Source organism: Cervus elaphus, chromosome 9, assembly GCF_910594005.1.
Source record: "Cervus elaphus chromosome 9, mCerEla1.1, whole genome shotgun sequence".
NCBI classification, from domain to species: Eukaryota; Metazoa; Chordata; class Mammalia; order Artiodactyla; family Cervidae; genus Cervus; species Cervus elaphus.
The window spans coordinates 19198587-19218208 of record NC_057823.1 but is presented as its reverse complement, the minus strand read 5'-3'; the positions used below and the strand labels follow the sequence as shown (position 1 = coordinate 19218208).

General features: G+C 51.7%; 1 protein-coding gene and 1 long non-coding RNA gene across 3 annotated transcripts in view; one reads left to right on the top strand and one right to left on the bottom strand.

Annotated features, from left to right (window-relative positions):
* The window catches only part of EVI5L (ecotropic viral integration site 5 like), a 32342-nt gene extending 16530 nt beyond the window's left edge, over positions 1 to 15812 (bottom strand). For both annotated transcript variants that reach the window (XM_043911701.1, XM_043911702.1), the window contains exons 1-2: positions 15615 to 15812; positions 1215 to 1398 (exon numbers count right to left, since the gene is read on the bottom strand). In XM_043911701.1, the coding sequence (XP_043767636.1) occupies positions 1215 to 1351 (137 nt within the window). In that variant the 5' untranslated portion in view covers positions 1352 to 1398; positions 15615 to 15812. The remainder of the gene's footprint in view (positions 1 to 1214; positions 1399 to 15614) is intronic.
* Positions 588 to 13077, top strand: LOC122699571. Its single transcript, XR_006342638.1, has 3 exons — positions 588 to 712; positions 11290 to 11347; positions 12942 to 13077. It is a non-coding gene; the product is annotated as an uncharacterized LOC122699571 (long non-coding RNA).
* Positions 15813 to 19622: the final 3810 nt, after the last annotated feature.

The window sequence follows — 19622 nt, the reverse complement described above, 5'->3', positions numbered from 1 at the left end:
CTCCTCCCTGGGGTCCCGGATTGGATCTTAGTTGTTCTTCCTGCATGGCACTTGCTGTGTGACCTTGGCCGGTACCCTAACCTCTCTGAGCCCTGGTTTTGATCCTGGGTCCCTGGAAAGGCTGCCAGGCATGTGTCCCACTTTGTGCCCTGGGCTGAGAAGCTCGGGGATCAGCTCATTTAGTCCCGAGGGGCAGGCTTTGTTAAGATATGTTTACAGATGAGGTACAGAGAGGGTGAGTGGCTGGCTGCGGGCCCCCGGGCCACAAGAGGCTGCATTAACCAGCTGTTTCTGATGCTCTGATGTCTGGGGCCTCCCTGACCCTGGAGGGACAGCCCCTCCCAGGCCTAGCAGATACCCAGAAATGGTTACAGACTTGTCAGTGTACCTATTATATGCAAACCAACCAATCCAGAGTCCACAAACCAACCACCTCAACTAGGTGCTAGCACTCGGGGCTACTGTCCTCTGCCCTAATTACCCAGGGCTGGATACTAGACTAATAGGCCCAGCCCCTGTGCCCCAGCTTGCTGAAGTTACTCAGACTAGTCCTAACCCTGATTATACTGCCTCGCCACTCCTCCTGGCAGAGACCACAATGAAGGCTCTCACCCACATTCTTCTCATTCCCTCTGCCTCCTGACTGATCCTGGTGCTTCCCCGCGTAGCCCTGCAAGGTGTATGATGTGCTGTGCCCCTCCTCTTGGAATCTGTGAGTAACAAACTGTCTTTTTCTTTTTTTTTGGCCTCACCATGTGGCATGCAGGATCTTAGTTCCCCAACCAGGGATTGAACCCATGCCCCCTGCAGTGGAAGCTCAGCATTCTAAATGCTGACCAGGGAAGTCCCCAGAGTTCCTGGGGTCATCTGATCTGCTGGCCTCGACTTACTGGCATAATAATAAAACCCACACTTTAAAACAGGGGCCGAGCCAGAGGAGACGGTTGGGAAGGGCCAGCTCCAGAGTCAGAAGTTTTACTCTTCCCTCAACAAAGGCTTGAAAGTGCAGGTGGGGCTCCCTGGGCCCTGATCCCGCGATCTCCTCATCTGAATGGGAGAACGTCTGTTGGGAGGTGGTGGCAAATGCTCTTGCTGAGCCTCTGCAGGAGTGTTACTTGGCCCAGGGCTCCGAGTGCAGGGGGCACCCAGGCGCTTCTGTTTGGGGCCCAGGCTGTACCCTGGGGCCCCACCTTGTCCCCCAGGGCCCAACTCACCGGTTCTGCTCTTCAAGCTTGGCCAGCAGCTCCAGCTCATCGGGGCTGAGGTTCTCGGAGTCGGAGGTGGGAGAGCAGGTGGGGGCTGACAGGGCCTCCTGGGATGAGGAGTCAGGGCTCAGAGTGGGGCTCGCCATGGCGGTCAGGCTCCTCAGCTGTGAGCAGGGCCAGGTCACAGCACTGTCTGGGGACCAGAGACACGCGTGGTCAGCACTGGGAGGGCTGCCCGCCCTGTCCTGCTGGCTCTGGACCAGTGAGCCTGCTGTTCACCTGAGACACCTCCTCACCCCAGGCTTCCCACCCCGGGTCTGTCTACTCGGTCACCCCTTGTCCCCAGGCACCCCAGTCCAGTTGCTGGTTCCTTCTGCTCTGGGTGCTGGCTACTAGGCTCCCCACTTTTATGGTCCAGATGCCAGCGAGGAGTCAGGAGGGCCACGGCCAGGGCCTGTGCTGTTCTGCTCTCCCTGGGCATGGACACCAATTCTTAGCGGACACCCCTGAGTCTTCAGCAGGGCCAGGGGCCAAGGCTGCTTGTTACCCAGGGCCCCTGCCAGGACCTGCAGACGTCCCTGCTCTGGTGGCTGTTCTAGTCAGCCTTGGTCCCTGTCCCCAGCTGTGGTCTGACCTGAGAGCCCTGCCTTAGCATCCGACCTGCCCTGTCTCATCAACCAGAGTGGGCTGCTGGCACAGCCAGAAGCAATTATTCTCTACTGTTAATTGTCTGGTGCTGCCAATGGCCGGAAGAGCCGACTCCTCTTGGGCTGGGAAGCCAGGGACACGTCCAAGTGCTGGGAATCTGTGCTCTGGCGGCCACAGAGTGAGAGGTACAGGCTCTGGTTGGCATCCTGATCTTGGCCTGCCATGTGCCGGGTTGGTGCTGGCCCATCTCTGTTGTTCTTCCTGGGGAGGGTCTGATCCCACCCTCCTGGGAGCTTCAGGGACACTGGCATCTCCCCTCTGCCAGCCCCAGGAGAGGTGGCTCAGCACTACGCCAGAAACAGAGGCTCTGGACCCAAATGGACCAGTGTCTGAAGTGAGCTCCCCTGGACCCCAGTGGAGGTTCGGACAGCTCAACCACAGAGGGGCTCTCAGCCAGTTTTTGGAGAAGGGGGCATCTGGTCCCCTAGGTGGCAGCAGGACAGTCAGAGGACAAAAACATACCTGCCTGGCACCCTCAGGTCACTGGGCACCTTCCCACAGCCCAAGCTCAACCCCCCACCCACACCTGCGGGCCCACAGGTCGGTGGAACTTGACCCTGGCCATGCACTTGATTCTAGTCTCCTTTCCCAGGGCTGTTATGAGGTGGGAGGGGGGGCACCAGTTTTCTTTCACCTCGTGGGGGTACCCAGAACCCTCTCACCCCAGGACTCTGTGGCTCCCCAGGGAACTGGTTCTCCCTCTGGCCCCCAAGGGCATTGAGGGCTCTAGCTTTAAGTGAGTGGTACAAACTTGAGGTGACGGCTCCCTTCAGAACCGGAAGAAATTTTCCTCCCATTGCCCGGCCCAGGGACCACCTGCCTTGAAGACCAAGCCATGCACACCTCCAAGCCAGGAGTTGATCATTCCTAAGAGAGGGACTGTGGGGGCCGCTTGGGGCTTCCCGCAGAGTCCAAGTCTGTGGCTGTGGGACAGAGATGGGCTGCGGACAAGAAGTGCTGACTTGGAAGGCTTTCTGTGGGCAGACAGGGGCAAGAAAGGCTGTGTGGGTTTCCTGACATCAGGACTGGGGTGGGAGAGGAGAGGTGGAGAGAAGGATCAGAGCCCCAGAAGCACAGCTGGATTTGAGGAGTCATGTGGGGCTCAGGGACAAAGGCCACATGTGGCTGGGGCTGGGGCCCACTCTACTGTACTGGCTGTACCCAGGGGACCCTAATCTCAGAAGTGCATTGCCTCCCCGCCCCACTACCCCACACCCTGGCCTGCAAAGAGCCCAGTGGTTCAGCTCTGGGTTTCTGATGAAAAGAAACAACTAGGGCCATCTGCTCGCAGAGTTTGCTCAGATACTTATCACATATTAATGTGTATTTCACACAAGAAATAAACCTGATCCCACACCCAGGGCTGAAATGTGCAGTCTGAGAGGCGGGAATCTTCCAATCCGTCAGGCACTTTCTCTTGACTCACCCCCGACTCTCTAAACACTGCACAGCCTGGAAGCTGATGCACACACATTACTTCACACTCATGCACTCACATTTACCCACTCCTCACACCCCACACACTCAGATGCATTCCCACTTACAAACCATCTCACACATCAATACATGGATACACTTATATAGTCTTGCGTGCTCATGCACACATGCTCTGATACACACATAATCACACACCTACACACTCAGATACACATTCACATGTGATCTCACACCCACACACACATACACGCTCACACTCACGCTTCCTGCACTAACCAAGGCTCCCCATGCCTGAATCCAGTAGACAGGAATGGACGTGGGCTCTCTGCCTTCTGAGCTCGGTGAGCAGGCCTGTCTCCCACCCAACTCTACTCTGAGCACCTGGACTCTTATTGGCTCAGCCTCTCCTCCCCTGGCACTTACTGGGTGTTGTCTGAGGGCCTGCACTCTCCTAGGGATGGGGATGTGGAGTGGAACAAGGCGAATGAGCCCCCCCGCCCGCCCCACACACACATTCAGGGCATGCAAACGTCCCACCCTTTGCTGGCTGGGCACAGAGACAAGATAGGTCCCGTCGAGTGCTGAGAAGCCACTAGCCTCTGAGATCCATGCACAGACCCTGCAGGTCTGGGGTCCCAGCCTCTCAACAGCTTCAACTTCAATGCCCTTTGTTTCTGCTCCACTATGGCCACCCAAAGTGGGGTCCCAGCCTAAAGAGTGGGTGGTGGGCCACCTAACAGCCTCTGCTGGCACCACTACCCTCCATGCCCCCGAACGCTGGCCGTGTGGCTTAGGAGGCTGAGCCAAGCCAGAGGAGTGGGAGGAGACTGCTGGTGAGCTGGGGCCGGGGGCGGGGCGGGGCTGGTACAGAAGGGTCCAGATGCCAGGGTCGCTCTACCTCTCTTTTCTCCTCCTTCGCAGGAGCGTTTGGACACTGACAACCATGCTTCTTCCTCCTGCTACATTTTTTTCTGTTAATATTATTTTTTCCCATGCCATGTGACTTCTGGGATCTTAGTTCCCTGACCAGGGATGGAACCCATGCCCATTGCACTGGGAGCTTGGAGTCTTAACCACTAGGCCACCAGGGAAATCCCCCACACTTCCTCCTTCTCAAAGTCCACTCCCATATTGTTTTGAGACACTGGGCTCCTTGGCCTCCTAGGGCTCCTCCTCTGCCTCAGCCCAGCAAGAGGCCCCTTCTTCCACAGGCCCCGCCTTGGCCCTTATCCCTTCAGGCTCTTGGTGGTGTTGCTTTCAGGACTTAAATGAACAGAAAGGCTTGTCTGTGATTGTGACACCTGCGTCCCCAGCTTTTCCCTTCTCTCTTTTTCCTCACCTCACCAAGGTGAGGACTGAAGACTGCTGGGCAAAGAGAGACACAGCCCCTGCCGGCCCAGAGCATGTGGAGCAGGGAGGAGAAGAGACTCAGAAATGATCATCTGAACTTTCTATTACTGAGAGAAACCCATGAAATAAAAGATGAGGTACAGTGTAAATTAAAAGACTCTTTCTCCTTGGAAGGAAAGCTATGACAAACCTAGACAGCATATTAAAAAGCAAAGATATCATATTGCCCACAAAGGTGCACATAGTCAAAGCTATGGTTTTTCCAGTGGTCATGTATGGATACGAGAGTTGGACCATAACGACGGCTGAGCACTGAAGAATTGATGCTTTCAAACTGTGGTGCTGGAGAAGACTCTTGAGAGTCCCTTGGACTATAAGGAGATCAAACTAGTCAATCCTAAAGGAAATCAACCCTGAATATTTACTGGAAGGACTGATGCTGAAGCTGAAACTCCAATACTTTGGCCACCTGATGCAAAGAGTTGACTCACTGGAAAAAACCCTGATGCTGGGAAAGATTGAAAGCAGGAGGAGGAGAGGGTGACAGAGGATGAGATGGTTGGATTGCATCACCGACTCAATGGACATGAGTTTGAGCAAACTCTGGGAGACGGTGAAAGACAGGGGAGCCCAGTGTGCTACAGTCCTTGGGGTAGCAAAGATTAGGACACAGTTTAGTGACTGAACAACAAGAGTGGAAACCAGTCTGGCAGTTCTTCAGAAAGGTAAACAGTTACCAATATGGGACTTGCCTGGTGGTCCAGTGGCTAAGACTCCATGCTCCCAGTGCAGGGGACTGGGGTTTGGTCCCTATTTGGGGAACTAGATCCCACATGCTGCAACTAAAGACCCTTTATGATGCAACTGAAAAGATCCTGTGTGCTGCAACTAAGGCCCACCCAGTACAGTCAAATAAATAAATAGGCTCTCTCTTAAGAAAAAAAAAAGTGTTACCAATATGACCCAGCAATTTAACTTCTAGGAATTCTACCCAAGAGAATGGAAAAACGTACATCCACATGAAAACCTGTATACAATTGTTCACAGCAGCTTGATTCACAATAGCCAGAAAGTGAAAACAACCCAAATGTCCATTGGTGGATGAATGGATAAATGAAACGTGGTCTATCCATATGATGGAATAGTATTCAGCCATAAAAAAGGAACAGACTTTTTCTGGTGAACTCTTCCCTGGTAAATCCCCTCACCCCACCACCTCCAGTATGCGGGTTCACTTTTCTCCCCTCTCTTCAAAAATATCTAACCCTACACCCCAGCCCAAGACACACTTTTCTGTTTTTTTTTGGCAGCACTGGGTCTTTGTTGTGGCACATGAGTTTCTCTAGTTGAGGCTCACAGGCTCAGTAGTTGCAGCGCACGGGCTTACCTGCTCCATGGCATGTGGGATCTTAGTTCCCCCACCAGGGATCGAACCCACATCCCCTGCACTGGGAGGCAGATTCTTAACCACTGGACTGCCAGGGAAGTCCCCCAAGAAACATTCTACAGCAATTCTTTGTATATGCACCTGCCTGCCCTACTGGGTCATGAACATACTGGGGGCAAAGGCTTGGTTTCTTAATTTTCTAATCCAAGCCTCTAATGCAGCATCTGGCCGTTAGTAGGTACTCAATCAACGTCTTTGTTGGATGAATGAAGAGAAAAGTCCCTGTGCCACTCAGCCAAGTGATCAAGGTCAACAGGATTAGTGATAAGTCACGTGGAGAGCATGTGCACTTAATATGCTGACGTGAGAAGGGCCCTTCATCTCTGTGTCTTCCTCCCCAAGACTATGAGAAAATCATGTGACCAATCCAGATTAAGAGATGCTTTAGAGCATTCCTGACTAGTCCTCCTCAAGTGTTAAAGTCATCAAAGACAAGGAAAGCCTAAGAAAGCTGCTCCAGATAAGGGAAGTTTCAGGAGATGTGATGACAAAATGTCCTGTGGGATCCAGGATGTGGTCCTAAGACAGAAAAAGGGAAAAGCTAAGGAAATCTGAATAAAATATGGATTTTAGTTAATCATTTGCGTGCCCAGGCGCTCAGTCATGTCTGACTCTTTGCAACCCCATGGACTGTAGCCCACCAGGCTCCTCTGCCTATTTTTCAGGCAAGAATACTAGAGTGGGTTGCCAGTTTCCTACTCCAGGGAAACTTCTGGGCCCAGGGATAGAAGCTGGGTTTCTTGAATCTCCTGCATTTGCAGGTGAATTCTTTACCACATTACCATCTAGCTAATTATAATGTATCAATATTGGTCCAACAACACAAGACTACACGTGGACATCACCAGATGGTCAACACCGAAATCAGACTGATTATATTCTTTGCAGCCAAAGATGGAGAAGCTCTATATAGTCAGCAAAAACAAGACCGGGAGCTGACTATGGCTCAGATCATGAACTCCTTATTGCCAAATTCAGACTTACATTGAAGAAAGTAGGGAAAACCACTAGACCATTCAGGTATGACCTAAATCAAATCCCTTACGATTATACAGTGGGAGTAAGAAATAGATTTAAGGGACTAGATCTGATAGACAGAGTGCCTGATGAACTATGGACGGAGGTTCGTGACAGTGTGGTTTGTGACATTGTACGGGAGACAGGAATCAAGATCATCCCCAAGAAAAAAAATGCAAAAAAGAAAAATGGCTGTCTGAGGAGGCCTTTTAAATAGCTGTGAAAAGAAGAGAAACCAAAAGCAAAGGAGAAAGGGAAAGATTTTGAATTTGAATGCAGAGTTCCAATTTGAATGCAGAGTTCCATTTGAATGCAGAGTTCCAAAGAATAGCAAGGAGAGATAAGAAAGCCTTCCTCAGTGATCAATGCAAAGAAATAGAGGAAAACAATAGAATGGGAAAGACTAGAGATCTCTTCAAGAAAATTAGAGATACCAAGGGAACATTTCATGCAAAGATGAGTACAAAAAAGGACAGAAATGGTAAGGAGCTAACAGAAGCAGAAGATATTAAGAGAAGGTGGCAAGAATACACAGAAAAACTACAAAAAAGATCTTCATGACCCAGATAATCACGATGGTGTGATCACTCACTTAGAGCCAGACATCCTGGAATGTGAAGTCAAGTGGGCCTTAGGAAGCATCACTATGAACAAAGCTAGTGGAGGTGATGGAATTCCAGTTGAGCTATTTCAAATCCTAAAAGATGATGCTATGAAAGTGCTGCATCCAATATGTCAGCAAATTTGGAAAACTCATCAGTGGCCACAGGACTGGAAAAGGTCAGTTTTCATTCCAATCCCAAAGAAAGGCAATGCCAAAGAATGTTCAAATTACCATACAATTGTACTCATCTCACACGCTAGTAAAGTAATGCTCAAAATTCTCCAAGCCAGGCTTCAACAATACATGAACCGTGAACTTCCAGGTGTTCAAGCTGGTTTTAGAAAAGGCAGAGCAACCAGAGATCAAGTTGCCAGCATCCACTGGATCATCGAAAAAGCAAGAGAGTTCCAGAAAAACATCTATTTCTGCTTTACTGACTATGCCAAAGCCTTTGACTGTGTGGATCACAATAAACTGCGGAAAATTATGAAAGAGATGGGAATACCAGACCACTTGACCTGCCTCTTGAGAAATCTGTATGCAGGTCAGGAAGCAACAGTTAGAACTGGACATGGAGGAAAAAGAAAAAAAAGAACTGGACATGGAACAACAGACTGGTTCCAGATAGGAAAAGGAGTACATCAAGCCTGTATATTGTCACCCTGCTTATTTAACTTATATGCAAAGTACATCATGAGAAATGCTGGGCTGGAAGAAGCACAAGCTGGAATCAAGATTGCCAGGAGAAATAGCAATAACCTCAGATATGCAGATGACACCACCCTTATGGCAGAAAGTAAAGAACTAAAGAGCCTCGTGATAAAAGTGAAAGAGGAGAGTGAAAAAGTTGGCTTAAAGCTCAACATTCAGAAAACTAAGATCATGGCATCTGGTCCCATCACTTCATGGGAAATAGATGGGGAAACAGTGGAAACAGTGGCTGACTTTATTTTTTTGGGTTCCAAAATCACTGCAGATGGTGACTGCAGCCATGAAATTAAAAGATGCTTACTCCTTAGAAGGAAAGTTATGACCAACCTAGACAGCATATTAAAAAGCAGAGACATTACCTTGCCAACAAAGGTCTGTCTAGTCAAGGCTATGGTTTTTCCAGCAGTCATGTATGGATGTGAGAGTTGTACTGTAAAGAAAGCTGAGCGCAGAAGAATTGATGCTTTTGAACTGTGGTGTTGGAGAAGACTCTTGAGAGTCCCTTGGACTGCAAGATCTAACCAGGCCATCCTAAAGGAGATCAGTCCTGGGTGTTCATTGGAAGGACTGATGTTGAAGCCAAAACTCCAATATTTTGGCCACTTGATGCAAAGAGCTGACTCATTTGAAAAGACCCTGTTGCTGGGAAAGATTGAAGGTAAGAGGAGAAGGGGATGACAGAGGATGAGATGGTTGGATGGCATCACAGACTCGATGGAGATGAGTTTGAGTAGACTCCAGGACTTGGTGATGGACAGGGACGCCTGGCGTGCTGTGGCCCATAGGGTTGTGAAGAGTTGGACACGACTGAGTAATTGAACTGAACTGAATATTGGTCCATTCATTATAACAAACATACCAGATAACGTTACTAATGGGGAAACTGGGTGTGGGTGTAGGGTCTGTGTGAACACTTTGTGCTATCTTAATTTCTCTGTAAACCTAAAACTGTTTTGAAAACTAAGTCTACTTTATTTTAAAATTTTATTATTTTTTGACTGCATCATGAGGCATGTGGGATCTTCGTTTCCAGACTAGGGATACAACTAGTGCCTCCTACAGTGGAATTGTGGAGTCTTAACCACTGGACCAACCAGGGAAGTCCCTAAAGTCTATTTAAAATTTTTTTAAAAAGAGAGAGAGAAGATTCTGTACCAGGGTAGACAGAAAAGTACAGGACAGTGATAACAAGTGAGAGGTGCCCTCGCAGGTAGTGTCATTCACAAGGTCTCCAGATGAGGCTGTAGGGGAAGGATTTACACTTGGAATTTCTTTTTTAAAATATAGAGTGACTCAAGTATTTTTTTTTTTTTAATTATTTCATTTTGTTCTTCCATGCCGCACCACATGGCTTGAGGGACCTTAGTTCCCTGACCAGGGATCGAACCCGAGCCCTCAGCACTGAAAGCACGGAGTCCTAACCACCGGACCACTAGAGAATTCCCTGCACTTGGATTTCTGACTCTAGAGTCTTAACCCCAAGCTGATCCGCTGAGCTGCCACTCTCTCTGCATACTTTAGAAATAACTCACGTAAAACATGGAGTGCAGTGGGCACTCTGTAAATGAGTTACTCTTTCTCAGCGGGGAGAGTAAGTGTGTGTGCTCCATCTTTCTGAGGCAGGAAGAAAGACCCCACGGTTCCTTTAATTTTGTTTCCCTACCTGCCCTGCCTCTGCCCCCCGCCCCTCACCCCAGCTTCTTACCTCTGCAGTCCCCAACCTTTTTGGCACCAGAGACTGATTTCATGGAAGACAGTGTTTCTATGGACCAGGGGTTCGGGGGGATGGTTTCAGGATGATTCAAGCACAGTAGACTTATCATGCACTTTATTTCTAATCTAATGCTGCCACTGATCTGACAGGAAGTACTGGTCCCTGGCCTGGAAGTCCCCTGCTCTACCTCTAAGGATTATAGGGACACAGAATCATTTCTGAACCTGAAGTCTTCAGAGATACCTGACCCCATCTACCCTGTCATTTGGGCCACACAGACCACCCTGACTCTGATGTCTTGGGCGCTTTCCCTTGGCAATGGGGTAGGCATTTGATGGGCGAGCTGCCCCTTGGGTAACAAGGATGGCTGCTGGAATCCAAGTGGTCACTGCTGGCCCTCCTCTCATCCCCAGTTCTAGCCTCTCCTCTGTGCCACACAGAATGTTTCCATGTCCATGTTCATCCCACCCCGGTCATGTGTGTAGATAACTGATCCCAGGTCTCCTGGTCTCCGAGGAGGACTTCGGGGCCAGAAGCCTGGGTTCAAATCCCTCTTCTCCCAGTTTCTTGCTTTCTGATCTGGGTATGATGCACTTTATGCCAATTTCCTCATCTGAAAACACGGCTGATGACAGTACCGACTTCACAGGTTTTGTTGGGAGGAATGTACAAGCTAAAACCTGTCAAGTGCCTAGGAGGGAACTGGCCTGTAATATTCTCCTGGATGGAAAGTTCCATGAGGGCAGGGGCTGACCTGCCCACTACTGGATCCCCAGCATCCAGCGTACCATCAGGCATCTGACATTTGCAGACTGAAGAAACAAACTTCCCCTCCTCAGCAGGCCCATCGCTTCCATGGTGGCTCTGTTTAAATGTGAAATGCAGTAAAACTATAATCATCTTTATTAGTAGTAACAGCAGCAGCAGTAAACAACCTCAGGCTGAAATCTGAGGGGCAGATGACCATTATGACCTGTGGAATCTCTTCTGACCTAAAAAAACCCAAAACTTTACTATCCTTCATGTCAGCAGCTAATACTTCCTGCCACTGTCACAAGTTCCTTCCTGGCAAATCCTTCATTTCTCTATATTTCAGTGTCCCTGAGGATGACAAAGAAAACAATTTAAAGCCCCCAGAAGCCCTCCAGGGACAGGTGAGTAAGAGAAATTGCATCCTGTACAGGCTCTTGGCTCTTCAAGTCAAGATGGTAGCTTTCCTGCTGTGAAGAAGGCTGGCTAGGCTGGGGGCTGGGGTGGGGTTCATCCGTCCTGTCTTTGGGGGCTCTCCAAGTAGATGGACACAACCTCTTTCTGCAGAAGAGATCCAGGCACTCTTGCAGAAGTGGGTGAGTAGGGAGGACGCTCAGCTCCTGAAACCAACCAAGTGTTTACTGAACATCTGCATGCCCTGTTCTTGCCTTGGACTCAGCCATGAACAGACACGCACCTTGCCCTTGTGGGACTTGTGGGCTGGAAAACAGCCGCCAATGAAACAATCTCATGGAGGCATCCCTGGAGGTCTGGTGGTTAAGACTTTATGCTTCCAATGCAGAGGGCACAGGTTTGATCCCTGGTTGGGGAACTAAGTTCCCACGTGCCGCGTGGCACAGTCGAAAGATTAAAGAAAAAGAAAAGAAACAATCTCACCAACACACCATGATGAGAAATGAAAAGGAAGTGCAGGTGAACTGTGCTAGTGAGGCCCTTGAGATCTCCCTGGAGGGCCCAATCTCTTCCTCGGCCCTGGCGGTCAGCTCTCCTAACTCACCTCCCCCTTGCCCTGTGTTCAGCTTCTAGAACATGCGTGCTGCACACATCCCTGGGCAGGGTGGGGTTGACTGCTGTTCCAAGTTCAGTTCCAAATACTGACCCCTTTGACCAGGAAGGGTCCCCCGGTGTGGGCCCCGTGGACTGCATGCAGGACATGAAGGTTTACAGGATAAAACCCACCCAGGAGGTGCACCTCGCCACGCTCGCTCCTGCTGCCCAGGCCTTGGTCCAAGCGTTCGGACTGCCTGAACGCCGTTCCCAGCCACGCCTGCCTGGAGAGCCAGAGAGCTCCTCTCCCAACTCATACGTCATCCCTGCTCCCCCTTCCCTGACGCCTCTGGGATGCGCCGGGCCCTTCCCTCTGCTCCCAGCACATGCCATCCATTAATCTGTCTCCTGCTTCCACACGGGATGTGGTGGTCAGGGCAGAGGCTGGAATGCCGCTTCTTCTGGGTGGTTTGGGGGGATTAAGTGAGATGATGTGTAAATGGGGCTGGCACCAGGCATGGCACATGGCATGGCCTGATTGGCATGAGCTACTGGTTTCAGCTCTGGCCTCCTGACATGGAGAGGGGCTTTAGACACAGGGCACGGGCCACACCTGACATTCCTTCATACCCTAACCCCTGACTCAATTCCCAGTTCATTGTTGGGGGGCCTCACCTGGAACAACCAGCACCTGTATTCTGCAGGGGGAAACTGAGATCAGGATGCTCCATGCCCCCTGTACCGTACATCAACAGCACAGACACAAAGACCTGCCCGGACCCCCAGGCCAGGGTAAAAGGGCACTGATGTCGCTCACCAGCCCTCCTTGGGAGCCTTCTCGTTTTTTCCTGAGGAGCTCACAGTCTGTCCTGGGAGCCTCCTGACCCCAGTGCATCAGCACAAAGTCTCCCCCTCTCCAGGGAAGCTGTGGAGTTTGCTTCCTGTGTGCCTTGTGACCTTCAGGAGTCTCCCCTTCTCTCCTCCCTTCAGCACGTGGACAGAACAAACCTCGGTCTGCCCCATGTCAGAGGGCTCCATGGGGCGTGGACATCGCCAGCCAGTGGAACCCCAACTGCCCTCTGTCCCTCTGGGAGGTCCACGTGTGACCACAAATCCCATAACAGACTGTCTCTCAGCCCTGAGCATAGCCCAGCCATGGAAGGACAGCCACTATTCACTGAGGCATCAGCGAATTACAACCAGGGGACAGAGAAGGTCAGTGACTCTGCTAGCACCCACAGGTGGGGTGACTGCCCCACAGACCCCATGGACCCCTCTTCCACATGGTGCCCAGGGGGACACTCAGGGACACATCCTAATCACGCTGGCTCCCCTGAAGTCCCAAGTCTTGGTCGTGGGATTTCTCTCCCCATTTTCCAGATGGGTAAGTCAAGGCCTCAAGCCAAGATGCGCTTTTCCCCAGAACCACCCAGAAACCACTGGTGAATGTCTACAGAGAATCTGGGCTTATTTCTCTGGGGTTTTCCAGGTAGGCTTAGGTCAGACGAAGGAGACAGCAGGCAGCGCTGGACTGATCCAGATTCCCCTTGAGGGCGACCTGGGGCTCCTCCTCAACCTTGTGGTCCTGAACATGCTGTCTCCCCAGTTCTCTGATCTGCCCCCCTCTGTGACTTGCCCCCTTCCTGGGCCAGGGCCGGACCACCTGCGGGTGACCGCTGAAGCCCAGGGGAACCCACAGGGTGGACACGAGGGGGTGGGCTGTGGGTCAGCCGGCCAGGGCCGGCTGGGCAAAAAGAGCCAGACATGTGGACACGGGTCCCTCAGCTCCATCCCAGTCAGGCCAAGGTGGGAAAAAAAACAACAAAAACCAAGCCGACTCCTCACTTGTGTTCCACCCGAGCCTCTTCAGCACATTTTTCCCTTCTGAAAATATTCCTTAACAAAGAGCTGCCTGCTTCTGGCAGGCCCAAACCCAGCCCCACACGGGTCCCAAATGCCAGGGTGGGTGGAAGCTGTTTCATTTTCTCATGACACACTGGCCATGGGGGAAGGAGCTCCCGGGCCAGTCAGGGGCGGCACCTGGGTAGCTGCTGCCATCAGAGGCCAGCAGGCGTGATGGGGTCAGGATGCTGGTCCTACCAGTCTTATCAGACTGCAGGACTGGGGCCAGGGGCAGCCGGTACCCCCACCCCCTGCCACGGGTTGGCATCAATCAGGGGGCAGGCACTGGGTCTTTGGGGGAGACTGGTGTAGGGGAGAGAAAGAGGGAGCATCCTTCCCTTTGAAGGGGGAAAAAATGGGGAGAGATGGATGAATGGGAAGAGGTCTGGGGCAGGTGTCCACAGGGATGCTGGGAGATTCTGGGTCACTCCACCACCTGCAAGGCCCCAGTGGGGGCACCGGTTCAGGCAGGCTGGTGTGGATGGGAAGGCTGGCCACCTGGGGCAGGGCAGGCAGCTGACATCGGAGTCTCTGCCTAAGCTGGGAGCTGGTGGCGGCTTCCAGGAGGACCTGGGCAGGTGAATTCCAAGGAGGAGTGCTAAAGTGCTGAGGAGCTGTGTGTGTGTGTGTCTGTGTGTGTATGGGAGGCAAGTGGGGCGGGCGGGCGGGGGGGTCCCAACTGCCTGGGTCTGTGTTGGAGGTCTTAAGTGTTTCTGTGTGTGTTGGGGATCCAAGAGTCAGACTCTGTCTGTGTGTGTGTGTTTGTGTGAAGGGCTCCTGAATGTCTGTGTATGAGGGGTCCAGGCCGTCTATCACACCCACCTTGCGCCCCTCATACTCATATCAGTATGAGCTGTTGAGGATTCACAGGTTTCGTTCTGTTGGCTCTCAGGTGTGAGTGTGTATGTGTGTGTGTGTCTGTGCAAGTGAGTGGGGCCCTCAGAGGGGTGGGTGTCCCTGGTTGGGGAGGGGGTTCAGACCATCTGTCGGGCTGTCCTGAGCACAAGGTGAGGGTGGACTTTCCGGAAGCAGGGATCAAGAGGAGTCAGGATCAGGGTGTGTGTGTGGAGGATTCCAGGAGTGGTTTTCAGGGGTGCCCTTGGGCATGGGGCTGCTGGGGGTGGGTGATGGGCCAGCAGGCTGAGGTGAGGCTTGTGGGCAGGAATTCAGATTTACAGAGGCTGAGGAGGGGTCACACTGGAGGGGTATGGCTCTAAGGCTGGTATCTTTGGGGGTGGGGGCAGGTCTGGGCCCAGGGATGGGATATGAAGTGAGGAAAGGGACGGCGTGACCAGGGGTCTACAGATGAAAGGAGTCTTGGGGGATTCGGAGAGAGGGAGGGCGGGGGTCCTGGGCTTGCGGCGGGGTGGGGGACGCTTGTAGGGGGCGGGTCTGTGGGGTGGTGACTGCGGGAGCCCTGAGAGGCCTGGAAAGGGGTCCTGAGGGTCAGTAAAGAGGGTGAGCGGGGGTCACGGGCCTGAGGGGGGCTCCCGGGAAGGGGGCTGGTGTGGGGGAGGAGGGCACCTGGAAGGGTGCTGGGAGGGGCCCAGAGGGGTCGGGAAGCGCCAGAAACGAGGATGTGCAGGGGCCAAGGCCCGAGGTCGACGGCCAGTGTCCGTGCTGGGAGTGCCGAGGGCTCCCGGGGCGGGTTCCGGGGCAAGGGGCCCGGAGTCCCGGTCTTGCCCGGCCCCCGTGGGCCGCAACGCGGAGCCGCGGGCCTGAGAAGGCGCCCGGGAGGCCCGGCCCGCGCCGCCTACCTACCTGTGAAGAGCACGCCGCCATCGCCATGCCGAGTCTCGCCGTCCCGGGCCGCGCCGCCGGATCCCCGCCGCGTCGCTCGCCCCGCAGCCCCGGCCCGGCCCGGCCCCCCTCAGCCGCCCCCCGGGACCGCGGTCGCCGCCGGCTCCGCCGCTGCCATTTCACCCGCTGACAGGAGCCGCTGCCCCGCCCCCGAGGCCCAGTCAGCCAATTCACCGCCCCCAGCCGCTCTGGCTCCGCCCACTGTCAAGGAGTGATGGCGTATTTGGCCAATCCGTGGCCATACCGTAAGGCGGGCCCTGGCTACGGCCAGAAGGTTGCCGCCTTTAAGGAGAGAAGCGAATTGAAGTTAGGGAAGCAGTGAAGGACGGGTAGTTTTGCCTATCGAAATGTGGCGTCCTGTTGATCAACACTTGGCAGGACCAATAGCGAGGAGAGAGGGGTGTGTCTCTGAGAAAAGACTGCGTCCCTGAGGAACCGCAGACAGAGGCAGGCGAGCGTTTGGCGCTAAGCCCCGCCCAGAGCCGGGCTTTTTGCCCAATAAAGAGACGTCCTGGGACGTCCATTATTATCTGTCCCTCAAACCTCGGCCATGGCAACTGTTGGGCCGCTATAAAGAAAATTGACATCTAGCAAGCCAATGACACTGAAGGAGGGCGGTGAAGTAATGCTTTCTGGCCAATGAAATTGTGATATTGTTGTGCAGTTGCCCTCCCGGGCGGTGGGACTTAAAACCGGGAGTGAATGAAATAGGGGAGGAGCTGAGAGGGGCGTGGCCTAGATCAGCCCTGAGACAGGGGCTGAGCAGGCAGCGGCCAAAGGGTTGGGTCTGAGAAGGGGCGTTGCCAGAAGTCCCTGCGGCTGAGGGACAGCATCTTCACACTGCCCAGTTTGTGTTGGGGGCGGGACTTTGGGGGGTTGGGGTGTCACACCGGGGACTCAGGCCCTGCTCTAGTCTAGGCCAGGTTAAATATCTTAAGTGTCTAATGTTCCTCCATCAAACTCTGAGCATGTCGTTATCACTGCTTACATGACTCCCACACCCCCCACACCTCTTAGACACACGGGGGCAGGGTGGGAGTGATGCAGGACCTAAGTCAGGTTTCCTCGGGGGGTCCCCAGCATTGCTGAGTAGGGGCCCGGCACATAGGAACTGCTTATAAAATGTTTGATAAGTGAATGAATGGCGGGCCCAAGATGATTAACAGGGAAGGGAAGGGGGGAAGGAAGGATCATTCAGGCTGGGGAGTTACTGATAGGGGGACAAGACTTAGCAAAAAGGACACGCTTATACCCCAAGATGCAAGGAAGGGTCCTCGAGGGCCTGGGGCGGGGAAGAAGGACCCTGTCACAGAAGATAGGGTGATATCGTCAGCTCAGAATGGGAGCTGAAAATGGAAAGAGACAGAAATGGGAACGGGAAGCCTGGGACCTAAGATGGGCCATGTCAGGACATACTGAGGTCTGAGATCTCAATCTTCTAAATAGTAGGTAGGGGGTTCCTTTTGGTTTGGGAAGCAGTGAACGACATCGGGCCACACTCCCTGCCCCTGTTATTTGTCTCCGCCCCTGTCTACACTCTGTCTAATCTACATTTTGCCTTCCTTCTCTCTTTGTCTCTGTCTCCACTCTGAAACTGTCTACACCCTCTCTGCCACTGTCTATACTCCCTCATTGTGTGTCTTCTCTCTCCCCCTCTCTCTTACTATCTATTGTACATTGCATCTATTAAAATTCTGGAACTGTTCAGAAAAGCTTTGAAGCATATTTCTAAAAACTCAATGGTAAAAATAATTATAATGAATTCCTTCTCCTCCACATGCCCATATTCCCCCATACTCCTCTTTTTTTTTTTAAAGAACACATCTTTGATTCCCTGGCAGTCCAGTGGTTAGGACTCTGTGCTGTCACTGCTGAGGGCCTGGGATTTGATTCCAGATTGGGGAGCTAAGATCCTGCATGCCACATGGCTAAAAAAGCATATCTTTGCCTTCCCCCTCCTTTTTGGGAGGAGGATCTTTTTGCCTGGGCCAGGGATTGAAGCCATGCTCCTTGAAGTGGAAGGGTGGAGCCTTAACCGCTGGACCACCAGGGAAGTCTCTATTTGTTCCCTTCCTTTAAAATTTATGTGCTGGACATTTCATAGTCCTCACATAGTCACAAGGTGGTCTTGTATTTGCAGAGTATGAAGCTGAAGTGAACCTCATGGACATTGTCCATTGATTCCTAGCAGACTTAAGAGGTGGGGGAGGATCCCTGTGGGACATGGTTAGATACAGGATGTGTTTCTGTGCTCAGTCGCTCAGTTGTGTCCGACTCTTTGCAATCGCATGGACTGTAGCCCACCAGGCTCCTCTCTCCGTGGGATTCTTCAGGCAAGAATGCTGCCCCGCCCCCGAGGCCCAGTCAGCCAATTCACCGCCCCCAGCCGCTCTGGCTCCGCCCACTGTCAAGGAGTGATGGCGTATTTGGCCAATCCGTGGCCATACCGTAAGGCGGGCCCTGGCTACGGCCAGAAGGTTGCCGCCTTTAAGGAGAGAAGCGAATTGAAGTTAGGGAAGCAGTGAAGGACGGGTAGTTTTGCCTATCGAAATGTGGCGTCCTGTTGATCCAGCATTGATCTGGAGTGGGTTGCCATTTCCTCCTCCAGGGGATCTTCCCAAGTCAGGGATGGAACCTGCATCTCCTGCATTGGCAGGTGGATTCTTTACCACTGTGCCACCTGGGAAGCACTAGGTGAGCCCTAGAGATGGGACACATGGTCTCGAGTCAGGAGGGCAAGAGGAATACCCAGGATGTGGTGAGGGCCAAGTAACCACCAAGGGGTAATCTCTGAGTTGGCTGTCCATGGTCCCCCAGTTGGAGGAGTGAGGACAAATCTTGGGGTTCACCCCCAGAAAAGAACAGTTTAGTGTGACCCACAACTTTAAAGGAACAAAATACCTGGACTGTTATGGGAGGTAGGAGACAGGGGTCTGCAGAGACACAAACCTGGGTGGGGTCCAGGGAAGCCCAGAAAGATATAAGGACTGGATCATTTCTGGGAATTTGCCTAGGAGATAATTGGCATCTGGTGTCTGGGGAATAAAATTAAATGCCAGAAAGATGCCCAGGGCTTTTGACCCTCTCTTGCTCACCCTGCCATGCTCACACAAAGGATGGTTTTATTCTGGGGACACTTTGATTCCATTTTTAAAAGCTCAGTGAGAAAAAAAAAATCCAACACATTTCTGTTGGAAAAGATTTTGAATCCTAAGCTGCATCTAGCCAACTAGATTCCTGGATAATTTTGCTTTTATTCAGTGCACTTAAACTGTCCCCAATTTTTGTTTCAGTGTTCACTTTTATTTGATTGAAATCATTTTTATCAGGAACATTTTTTCCATGTGATCTTTGCAGTAAACATTTGATTCATTAATTGGGTTCTTTTTGTCCAATTTTTTTTTTTTTTACCAACTGTCAATTCTCCCTCTGTCTTTTTCAGTAGGGGGAGGTGGTTATCATTTCTTCAGAGTCAAATTTTGCATCTTTCAACTTATTAAATTACTTTTCTCTCAGTATTTAGTGGATAAGAAGTTTTAGCACAATTTTTTTTTGAGATTAAGATTTTAACTCAAAATTTATTTATTGTGAATATTTATCAACGTGGGCTGAGACTAGATACTTTGTCTTATAAAGAGCAGACAGGGGGATAATACATATATCTCCTCCTATGAAGAAGTGGAGTCTGTTTTCCCATCACTTGAATCTGAGCTGGTTTTGTCACTTGTTCTGACCAACAGAATATATCAGAGGTGATGTTGGGCTAGTTCTGAGCCTAGAACTTAAGAGACAAGGCAGCTTCTTCTTCTTCTTATTTTTGTTTTTGAGAATAGTTGATTGTGGTAAAATATACGTAACCTAACATTTGCCATTTTAAATGTACAATCCAGTGGCACTAGGTGCATTCACAATGCTGAGTAATCATTACTACCTACTTCCAAAACTTTTTCATCATTCCCAAGTAGAAAC